Source organism: Lutjanus erythropterus, chromosome 6 (genome assembly GCF_056507025.1).
Source record: "Lutjanus erythropterus isolate fLutEry1 chromosome 6, fLutEry1.hap2, whole genome shotgun sequence".
Classification (NCBI taxonomy): domain Eukaryota; kingdom Metazoa; phylum Chordata; class Actinopteri; order Lutjaniformes; family Lutjanidae; genus Lutjanus; species Lutjanus erythropterus.
Genome location: NC_139322.1, coordinates 28814360 through 28825994, shown reverse-complemented (window position 1 = coordinate 28825994; position 11635 = coordinate 28814360). Strand labels below are relative to the sequence as shown.

Sequence of the window (11635 nt, the reverse complement as noted above, 5' to 3'; positions counted from 1 at the left end):
GCATATGGTCACAAAGTTTTTACTCATTTTTGTTTTGAATGAGGTGTTTCATTTTGCAAAAGATCTGAGGTGTTCTGCTTCTTGTGCGTGTGGTTGTGAAGTGTGTGTAGCATTTTGACAAAATGAGCCCTGTTTTCAAAATTGTGCTTAAGCAATTGTAAAAAAAAAAATTGAATGCAAAAACAGCTGGATTTGTGATGTGTTCTTCAAACAGAAGAAAGAGTAGAAAAAAGAAAATAATTCATCTGCATATACAGTAAAGAAAAAGAAAATTAAGCCCCTGTCTCCACAAAGTTTGCATCCATTGTTCTTCAACATAGCAGAGCTTACCTTTGTCTCTTTGGAGTCACCAGTGTGATTAGTGGTTTGAGTTTAGCATTCTGAATAGCAATGTTTTCTACATGAACATGAGATTTTATCACTGAGCACTGTGCCAAATGTGGAGAATTGTGTGCAAGTGCTGTGCAAAAAGTGGGGTTTAGAACTACAATGTTGGTGAAAAGCATGAAATGCGTTTATATGTATGCAAAATTGGTGTAAGATAAGGAACATGAGCTACAGGTTTTGGTTATTCCCCAGATAACAGCATTTGAGCCTCCAACCCTGAGTGTGGCGTCAGAGGAAAATGGCTGCAGTGCAAATGTGGTGAATTGTGTCTCAAGTTTCAGTGTTACTGTGAAAACAGCTGAGAAAACAAAAAAAAATATTTCAACCACTAACACAATTCAAAAGAACAACATGAAACCATCAGTCTTTATTCCCGTGTACACAAGCATCTAATGACAGAGAAGCAGGTTACCCTGGAAACACACATCTACTGAGCCACTTAGTGCTTCCAGTCCTTTCTGTGTGCTCTGCGAGAAAACTTGAAAACAGGGAAACCAATCCACTCGTCGAAAAGCTCCCTCTATCCACCATGCAGCTTTTGGTTGAATAAATCAAGACTACTAGATTACACTCATATATATATATATATATATTGTACTAGACCATACAAGCTGTCAAGTCATTACATGCTGACATAAAAACACATAAGATAGCAAGTTAAATTTTCTGTCTGAGATTATAAACAAATATTCTTGAGGGATTACAACATACAGTGTAACAGAGCATGTAACCTTTAGTTTTAGTTGATGGCTAATAAGGAAATGTATTCTGCCACAATCCACCACTTTCTCTTAAATCAATCTTTAAAGGAGAAACACTTAAGTCCCGACTGCACATGTGGGTTGAAAGGACACTCTAACCTGTTAATATGGGCACAGAAATTAAAACCAGCAAGTAACACCAAGCTCATGTGCTGCTCAAGCATGCAGTGTGAACCAGCTGTAAACCCGTTATTCTGAAAACAAAAGCCAAAAACAAAAGCTGACTGCTCCAAAAATACACACTCTGGACTTGGTGTTCAGTGACTGCCTGCCATAATGCTTGTCAGACTCCATTAACATATTGCTCAATGTAACTGTTATAAACACCTACTTCATCTAAAAGATTATTAGTGATTTTTTATTCCTCTATTACTTTCGATGGAGAACATACTGGCTGTAGCGTTGATGCTGTACAAGTCTGTACTTCAACTTTTTTCCTTAATCTCTGGTGACAAATCATGGTTATTTTATGATTTAATACAGTAAATATATCACGTTTCTTCTCTAAGGTTTGCAGATGTAACAAACATATCTGTTTATAAGTCAGTATTTTGGTAACAAAAATAAACACGTCTATGTCATATTATATGTAAAAAATAAAGTAAATAAACACATTTTAGAAAACAATAAGCATAATGAAAGAGTCCGCTATCCACTAATCTACTATTCTGTCTACTACTCTGACCTATCCTTGTTATCCATCTGTGGAAACATTTTAATTACAGACGTTCAAATAGTTGTGACTACAGATTTTAATGGTTCCACTTCTTTGATGATGCTTGGCTGATGTCCGCCTAGATTTTCTACAGCTTCCCGTAACTTTACAGCAGTCTTGTCAACCTTGGGTTTGGCGATCAGATCTGCTATCTTCTTCCTGTTTTGCCTCTGGGTGTGAAGGCTGCTGTACAGCTTGTTCAAGTCCTTCATCAGACAAAAAGTCTTGCAGGCCCTCAGTTCCGGCACCAGATTACTTGGCCTCTTGTCCTGCTGCTGGCCCAGCTGCACCACCCAGAACTTAGCCAAGTCACTGGTGCTCTTTGCGTGGCTCGCCACCATGTTGAGGATCAGGGGGTAAAGGTCATGAGCTGCAGCTGGGATGGAGGGTTCTGGGAGGCCGTTGTTGGGAGGAGAGTCACTGGGCTGTGAAGACAGCTGCGAGAAGAGAGTTCAACTTAAGTTTTAAGACATTATGAGAAGGAGGACAGTAAATCACGCACAACCACCACAGGCACCTGAGCAATGGAGTAAACAGAGCTGCACCCCTTTAGCAAATGCATGCTTTTGCATCCACACTTTTTGTTCAGGCAACTTTTAAAAAAGTCTTAAAATCTTTGCTGCCACAGAAATAAAATCCCCAAATAAAGCAAAACATTCTGCAATCAGTCCTCTGTAAACACACCTGATAGACAGTGTTATGAGTTCATGTTTAATTTGGCGTGTATCTGATCCAAGAAGCAGTAAACATTTTAGTGACAACTCCTAATTTTTTAAAACTGTTTTCCTCTCATGGTTGAATCCCTCTGAAATAGTGTAGCTGACCAACAGGTACTGGTAGTGAGCTTTGGATACTGTCTTGCGCTTCAAGAGTTACGTGTTTTTATAAACATCTAAAAAATAGTTAAAATTTCATATTTTTTAAAGGGAATTTGGTGTAATAATTCCCCTGGAAAGTGCAGGGAGGTTCAGTTTAATTCAGGCTGCTAATATGTTATATATTTTTAAATATTTTGTCACAACTACAGAAACACTAGGTAACTGCTAAAACATGATAAGGTTGTCTGTTGTTGACTGCTACTAGTTATTGGTTTGATTAATGGTGTAATAATTTGTGTATTGATTACTCACATGGCTGACCAGGGTGGACTGGTTGTACATTTTGACTCGTCAGACCAGGAAAAACACAGGTGGATAATAACAGTGATTAAAGCTCAGTTACATTAGGTGTCCAGTAACAGTGACCGTGAACCAGCATGCACAATACAAGGACCTCCCCTAAGTGGAACAGAGCAGTCGTTAATACACCTTTGCGTTTTCCAGTATGACATGTCGAAATGTGTGCTGTGCAACTAGTCCATTATAAGCTAATTGTACTCAGTTTCTAACAGTATGCAGTAAATGGATGTGTTTCGTGTGCATTTATCTACCACTCACTGTTGAAAGTACAGAACACAATGGAAAAAAATACGCTTTTATATATTACAGTACTAAATAAAGTAAGATTTATGGTGTAAGGGGATGATTGAAGGCTCTGTATTGCGGGAATTAGCACTATCAGGTGTTACTGAGAATTTCCTACCATACTAATCTCACACGCCCACTTTTTAACTGTAAATAGGCACTCATGACAATTGTAAAAGGTCAAGGATTACCCTGAGTGACACAATAAAGTCCTTATTTTGGTCCCGGATGTAAAGAGATAAAGGCAAATTTAACTTCATATTCATTGTGTAGTATTTCTTTGGTATTCTAATTGGTGATAAACTCTTTGAGAGAACAGGTTGGTTTTGTCTGCAATAAGGTCACTAAATCTCTTTCTGAGATTCTGAGAATAATGTACACAGCATTATATTACACTTTAAAGTAGTAATATGTTATATTTGAGCATTCAAAAATAAGTACTGCAGTAAAATAGTGAATTGGAGCCACAGATGGAATATTAAATGCAGCTGCAGGTCAAATCCCTATTCAATATATGACCTATGCTTGAACCAAGTTGTTTCCCTCCCCTTTCCTCCCTTCGGGCAAATTTTCTGAAGCCTGCAGGGACATTGAAAATGATGCAGGATGAGTGCAACAATCTTAAGTAGATAATGACAAATGCAGACGAATCCCACATTGTAAGTTGATCCGCTGCTCCAAAAATGCGTACTTTGGAGTTGGAGTGCAGTGACTCTGTTGCTCAATCTAACTATTATGATCATCCACTGACTCTAGAAGATAATGACTGATTTCTTATAACTCATCAACACTAACTCATTCAGCAAATATTCTGCATTAATATGAACCCTAATAAACCTAGAACAAGCAAACAAATACAGATGTTTTGGTCTGCAATGGGAATTTTAAAGGAGAACATGGTGGCTGTAGCGTTGTTTTCAGAAGCAAACTTGTTGCATGTTTCCTTTTATGACTATCATGGTCATTTTATGATTTAGAACAATAAATATATTACATATTTCTCTTTTCGTGTATCCATATCAGACATTCTGTAATATTGCCAGGGCACTTACTTTTCCAGTTTTGTTTGTACAAAATATTGCTGCTGCAGAAACGATTTATCAGATCAGCAACATTTTACAACATCATACAAGTTGTTGTACCAAGCACCTTTTTTTTATTGCAGCTGTTGACTATATTTTTGACATCAGCACTCTTCAAATCTGTTTGTTTTTATTTACCTCATCATTTTATATATTATTGTGCAAATAATTCGATTTGATAATTCGATAATTGGCCAGCTAATAACATCCCATGGTCAGTTTCCTATTGAATATTCTGTGGCTGATATATTCTGTATATCTTGTGGAATAAAAATGTAAACTGTTGTATATACTGTTGTTCATACCGTAAACAAAACAACTACTCCAACTACTTCTTTTTATTCTTGCATTTTTAACTATGTGGATTTTATTATTTTAACCATCATATACCTTTGTCACTGTAGCCATTTTGTCACAAAATAGTGGGGCAAACACATGTTAGCTCACTGGAAAATCTTGCAATTCTAAACACTAATATTTAAAATGTATTGGTGATTTTGTATTGTTTGTATTTTAGCTTTTGTTTCATATATTTTGTGTACTTGGTGACACCATATCACCAACAATACAATTAAAAAAGATCATCCCCAAAATCATTCCTAGTCAGACAGCAAGAAATAAATGTTAAAGACAAATAACACTCTCGACCTGTGGACACACGATGAGCACTCGGTCTGCAGCCTTGGCCTGTTCTGCCAGCCAGCGCATCGGCCCCAGCTCTGCAATCTTCCCCTGCTGCCACATGTCGACAGCGACGCTGCAGCCGCCGTTCCACTGCAAGAACTCTGCCAGGGCCACAACTGCCCGCTGGAAGGCCAAATTCTCAGCTGGGTACACCACGAGGACAGGAATGGCATCCATGGGAGCTACAGGCAACATTTTGAAACCCAGTGATGTGGCAAAGTTGGCTCCACAGCATTTATCTGGGGAGTAAGAAATTATTGGAAAGGTTAGTTTTCTCCAGCATCAGGCAGCAGCAGTGTCAGTCACTTTATGTAAGCTAGAAGGGTTTTCTGAATTTCTACGAAAAATTTGTAGCAAGCACGAGCTTGATAGTTTTAAATACTTCTTTCATCCAACCTTCAAATCTAGGAGGTGAAGCGAATTTACATTACAAGACAGGAAGACGTCTAGCTGCAGTGGAACTAATTTCATTTCATATTCAGCATTAAGAGAGTTACTTTACAAATATATACCAATATTTACTAATTACCTGTTTAAAAATTTAATCAGTAAACAAATGTAAGTATCACAATATTAAAGTAATGGAACGTGATTACCTCCTGTTAGTTTTGGATTACCTGAATACCAAATATGGAAAAATTGTTTAGCCCAATATAATTTTTTTATGTTTATTAATTGTATGCCTGCTATTCTTTCCTTTAAGCACAAAAGCAGATTCAGTTTATTAGTGTTAATTATGCACATTTTAAACATACTTTGTTGAGTAACTATCCAAGTCACATGTCACACTTAAACTTCAAAAAAACTGCCATAAACTTATCCCAACCTGGGGCTTGTGTTTTTACACACATCATCCCAGTCGCTAGCATCTTTTTTCTGCTTATTTCGGTGCAGCTAACGTTAGCAGTTGGTCTTGCCTGAAGAATTATAGATGTCATTTTAGATGTCAAGTCTTTGGATGGTGACAGCATTTTGAAGATGACAATGTTGTTACTGATTAAAAGTAAAATAACCTAGTGAAAACATTTTTTCCACTAGAAGAGACTCATAAGGTGCTGCAATATGTGTAAACTGTGCAAGGTAGTATATAGTCTTTTATTTCCAAATATATTTTAAAATTGCTATCCTGCTAAAAATCTCCATTTTTATTAAATGTATCTGTACTCTGATCACGTCTTTTTTCCTGTAAAGGAATACAGTTCCCTTTTCATGTATCCTTATTATGTAATCTTGTTACATACAATCCCAAAGCCTGCTTGTAATTATATTTGTAGAACTTTTTCGAGTTTGTTTTTACTTGTACTTAAGAATGAATTATGTTGATCTACTTAGTCACTTCTAAAATCATTATTCACTGCCCAGTGGGCCGACAATTTGAATTATGTCCAAAGCTTTCATCTGCACCTTTGTAAACAATGAGGCTATCCAAGTTCAAATGGGCAACGGACAAAAAAATAACCCCAAAACACTGCACTTTGATTAAAATAATGAAATATCATAATCTTGGGTAGGGTTAGGAAACAAAAGCTCTTTGGTTAAGGTTAGAGAAACATTAATAAATAAATCTAATGTCTCAATACACTGCTGACGTCTGAATAATGCTCCGGGCGCTACGACTGCATAGTGTATTGCAAGACTGCCTGTTTTGGTAGAAAACAAATGAAATATGTTGTCAGTGTTGTGTTGTATTTACAGATTATGTAGCAGGAACTCAGGATCATCAAACTGGCCAGTCCCGCAAAAATGGCCATGGCCACGCTGGTGAAGTTGGTAGTACCAGGGACAACTGGTGTAGTCTTAGCCGTCGTTCTTTCAACTGGAGTAATTTTAAAAAATATTATTAAAGAAAGAATAATCAACATCTGTCATAAAGTACAATGTATTACATTATGCATACATACACACATGCCCAAGAGATATTGCTCACCTGTAGAAATAGAAGAAGTTGTAGGTGCAACAGCTGGTCAGAAAACAGAGAAGAAGGTTTAAACATTTTAATACTTTTCACATCATGCAGTCTGTATGGACACAACATACACACTGCCTGGACAAAAAAATCACTACCTGGATTCATCTAAGCAAATACGTAAGATCCTTCCATTGGATAATTACTGCCATGATTAATATGTTTCAGCTGACAACAAGTTATTTAACCCTAACTGATGCAGCGAGTAGCTTCTCATTTCTTAAACAAACATATGACAGAAGACATATCCTGTGCTCGTGGAAAATACATTACTTTGTTTCAGAAGGGTCAAATTATTGTCCTGCATCAAGCAAAGAAAACAACTAAGAAGATTGATGAAACTACTAAAACTGGGTTAAGAACTGTCCAACACATTATTAAAACCTGGAAGGACAGTGACGAACCATCATCTTCCAAGAAGAAATGTGGTCAGAAAAAAATCCTGAATGATCACTGAAACATTTGGTGAAATCAAATCGTAGAAAATGTAGGAAAATGTAGTATTTCAATATTGTGCAAATAACAAGGTTTGTATGCAATGTTATGGAGACAGTAAACGGATAGTTTGGATTATCTGATGTGGGGTTTTATGAGGTACTTATCAGTAGTCAGTGTATTACCTGCAGTCGATGGTGGTCAGCACTAACCAAGTTAGCAATAAACTGCTGTGGACAGGGTCAGCAACAAAATGTTTTTTTGCCACTTAAAAAAAGTCCACCTAAAATAATCAGTATCAGTATAAGTGTATGCTTGATTTCTAATATTTTCACAGTTCTTTTGCAGCCTGTCAGCTTTTTCTTATGGGAAACTAAGCCAAATATCACTCCCTCCAAACCAACCAAACACCATAGGTAAACTTAGTAATTTTAAGATGCAGAGCACAGGAGTTTAAGATCTACTGCCGCCTCAATTTATTTGTTTGCATTCTTGTGTGACTTGGGTGAATCCAAACAATCCTTTTAAAACACAGACGGTGAAAGTGGTGAAAATATTCAAAATTTAGAATTTTTTAGGTGCACACTTTGAATGGCTAAAATATCTTTTGTTGTTAACCCTGTCTACAGCAGTTCACTGGTTTAGCTTCCATGCCGGTGCCTCTCTCAACTTCTCCTAACTTGGGCATCTGACCACCACCTACTGTAGGTAATACGCTGACAAGTAACAAGTACCTTATACAACCCAACATCAAACAATTTGAACTATCCCTTTAACTAATGTTTCTTATGCAGGGCAGTGTGTCTAACAAACTAACGACAAATTGCCTGCTTAAATGAAAATAAAATACTCTGCTGCAAGTATTGAAAAATTGGAGAATTTAAAAAAAAAAAACTTACGTGGTATTATGCGGGGAACAGTGATACTGGTTACTCTGTATGCTAGGCCGCTCCCCCGCTGAGGCAAAGGGAGATTGCAAGCCTGGATGGTGTGGATGCCAGTGGACTTGCTCACTACATAATGGAACCATATCTGGATTTGAAAAGATGACAACCAGTAAATATAGTTTAATCCTTTCAACCTCACATACCCTTCAGTAAGTCCATTATGTCAACCTCATGCTGTCCAAACAATCACAGATTAAACATTATCACTTTTAATCAAGATTCCATCCCCATGATACCTGTGTCGACTCAGTGTGAACTGCATTGGCCAAACTTTGATTATATATACAGTCGTATGTTGATCCTGAGATGATTATCCGTGTTCCGTTCAGAAAATCAATACTCGCTGCAGAGACAGAAAATGTCAAAAAAGTTCAAAATATCAGATGACCATCACTGGCCATTAGATTTCAATCAGTCAGTATCCTTCACTTCCAGCATGGCAGAGTATGTACCGTAAATGTTTGTCAGGTCTTGTGCAGTCACCTCAACATGAGGTCATGAGTCCTGTTTGTCAAGTAGGGGAGGCCGGGGCAATTGTAACACACTCAATTCCTACAAACAAACACAAGCTAGAGGGATGCTTCTTATTCAGTAGGATTCTCTGTCTCCCTGTGGAACAGGAGTGGCATCATTTCACCACAGCAGAAGTTTTCAGCAACAATATGATTTTGACATATGAAAGGAACTTTTTGGATGTACTGTATTTTCCTTCTGCTGCCTTAAGATTAGATGACATAGGCGTTGCTAGCTAGCATATAAGATTTTATCATGGCTTCAGGATATTGGACATATACATAGCCCAATGGAAGGACCCTGTTTTTCTGTGTTGCCAAACATATTTCACCAAATTCAAATGTAAACAGTTTCCTAGTCTTCTGCAAAACAATGTTTGGCATCAAGAAGAATCTGAACATATATACAAACTACAGCTGTAATGTGATTACTTTGAGGTGTATATTGAGATACAGTGGGTTAATATTACTTATTTTTTCAGTGTTACAATTGCCACCATGTAAGAGGCAAATGTAACACTTCTTGCATTAAATGAAATATTATAGCTGATGATATATATTATCATCATTATGTTTTTCCTCTCTCATTTCTGTTACTACGGAACCCCGGAGTGGCCAGTTACAGCGTGCCGCTACTTCCATGGGCTGAGCATCTCTGCTGACGTGCAGACGTCCTTTCAAACATCGCGGCGGAAGGCTTGCAGCCAAAGTTAGCTAAATTAGCTTATGAGACGGAAAAGAGACACAGAACGTTCCTCGATTTGTAGAAAGCAATATATCCGTGGGTGGAGTGCGATGCCACAATACCGGCTATGTACTGCACTGTCTGCACTGTCTGCAGAGAGTTCCCAGCTAAAGCCAATAAAAATGTATTATTTTTCTGCAGCACCGGAAGCTACAGAAAACAGAACTTGGAGATTTTCAGCTGTGATTGGGCATTAAACAGGTGGTTCACCTGTTCAGAGAGGACACAGAGGGTGTAACTGGTAGGGATGTTCCTGGCGACTAATTTCCCTGTTGATTAAACGCAAAGTTTCATTTAGACTAGTCGACTAGTCTAACAGTGAATAAACACTGCCAAACCGCGCTGGTTTTACGAGCTGTCATCTATCCAACGTTGCTGATATAATCATCCGGGGTTGCCTAGGCGATCAGGTTAGCGAGAGGGGCTGCAGTCTGACACTGCCGCAGCCCCAACTAGTGGCGGGCGGCTACATAAAATCTTAGAGGCAACAGATAACTGGCATCATGCATGAATGAAATATTTATAAATAGTTTAAACAACCAGTATTTCTGGTGCTGACTAGCGAGGGCGGGGACTAGTTGTCTAATCGTGCACATCCCCAGTAACCGAAACTGTTTAATTACTGTGAAATAGCACTCAAACATTTCACTGATCTGTACAAATTCCCGATTAAATATAATGTTGAGTTGAGTTTGAAGTTTACTGAACATGTTAAAAGAATAAAAACAAAATAAAAACAAGCTATAAGAAAGAAAGAAGACAAACAGGATCCTCAACAGCACATTAATGACAAATAATGAATATAAATAATATTGTTCTTGTTCGATGGGGTAAGAGAAAGTTTAAAAAAACTTTCTGGTCCTACCCCCGCCGTTCTTTACAATTTCTTTATCTCTTTTATCCCCTCTTTGTTGGCTATAACATAGCTAATAAATACTGCTCTCTGAAGAAAGAAGTATTGTGTAGTGTTTTATACAGTCAACAATGTGAAAAATGTTACACTTGCCCCCGGTCTCCCCTAAATGAATTAACAAGTGCCTGGGACATCTACTCCGTTATTGGATAAATGACAATAACAGAACAAATGATAAATAGTCATTACAGATTAATGGAAATTAATGGACAATGCAATGATGCATAATAATCACTCAGTCTTGTATTACATATATTTATTATTTGAGAATTCTTCACCATTTGTGTGTAGAAGTGTCTGGTAAACTGCCATAAAGTCAACAATATCAAGTGGTGTCAGTTTCCATGTGGAAAAGATACAAAGTGCCCTCTCCTACCATCAATGTTGATTGCCCAGCTTATGTTTATCTTGTATCTTTCTCCCTCTGGGACCAGCTTCGCTTTCAAGTCCGCCAGCAAAGATGGAGACAGCTCGCTGTGAGGAGCGAACTCTGGAACAAAAGACCACAAGAAATCCACACGTTAATAATGTGTGCAGTATTATTCTGACATTTAAGCAGATGTTCTTTGTTAGTTCAGCTCTTGAAGAGTACTTTTTGTTCCAGTCTGTCAGAACACCAGAAAACACTCAATGTAAAAACATTATATTCATTATATTCTGGAACTCCTGAAAACCAGTGTAGCCTCTGACTGTATTCAGTCAGTTTCAGTCAGCTATTTTAAATAAACTTTTGTTGTTTACCCCTGGGCTACATATAAAATGTAAAGCTGGCAATCTGGCTGTCATCCTGAATTAATGTATAATATAATATAATATAATATAATATAATATAATATAATGCAAAAAGAAAGGTGAGAGCTATTGAGAACAGAAACAAATCTTAAGTGCAAGTAATCATCCACTAGCCTTGAAAGGATGGTTCACCCAAAAAACAAAAATACATTTGTTTTCATACCTGTAGGTCGATTTGTCTGTCTAGATTGATGTGGCGTTACCTGCTGAGTTTTGGAGATATCACCTGTCAT

General features: G+C 37.5%; 1 protein-coding gene across 1 annotated transcript; it reads right to left on the bottom strand.

Annotated features, from left to right (window-relative positions):
- Positions 1-1736: 1736 nt before the first annotated feature.
- Positions 1737-11635, bottom strand: il17rb (interleukin 17 receptor B). The gene is made up of 8 exons (XM_084719874.1): positions 11629-11635; positions 10987-11100; positions 8677-8807; positions 8393-8525; positions 7020-7052; positions 6786-6908; positions 5057-5331; positions 1737-2300 (listed from the first exon to the last, which is right to left on the bottom strand). The coding sequence occupies exons 1-8, from the start codon at positions 11633-11635 to the stop codon at positions 1878-1880; spliced, it is 1239 nt and encodes a 412-aa protein (XP_084576000.1). The 3' UTR covers positions 1737-1877.

What these genes read in the sequence shown, in the direction of transcription:
- il17rb (XM_084719874.1), bottom strand. An exon ending in TTCACACTGAGTCGACACAG is followed by an intron (nt 8,526 to 8,676) that starts GTATCATGGGGA and finishes TTTCAAATCCAG; the next exon opens with ATATGGTTCCATTATGTAGT. An exon ending in GAGTTCCTGCTACATAATCT is followed by an intron (nt 5,332 to 6,785) that starts GTAAATACAACA and finishes CTTACTCCCCAG; the next exon opens with ATAAATGCTGTGGAGCCAAC.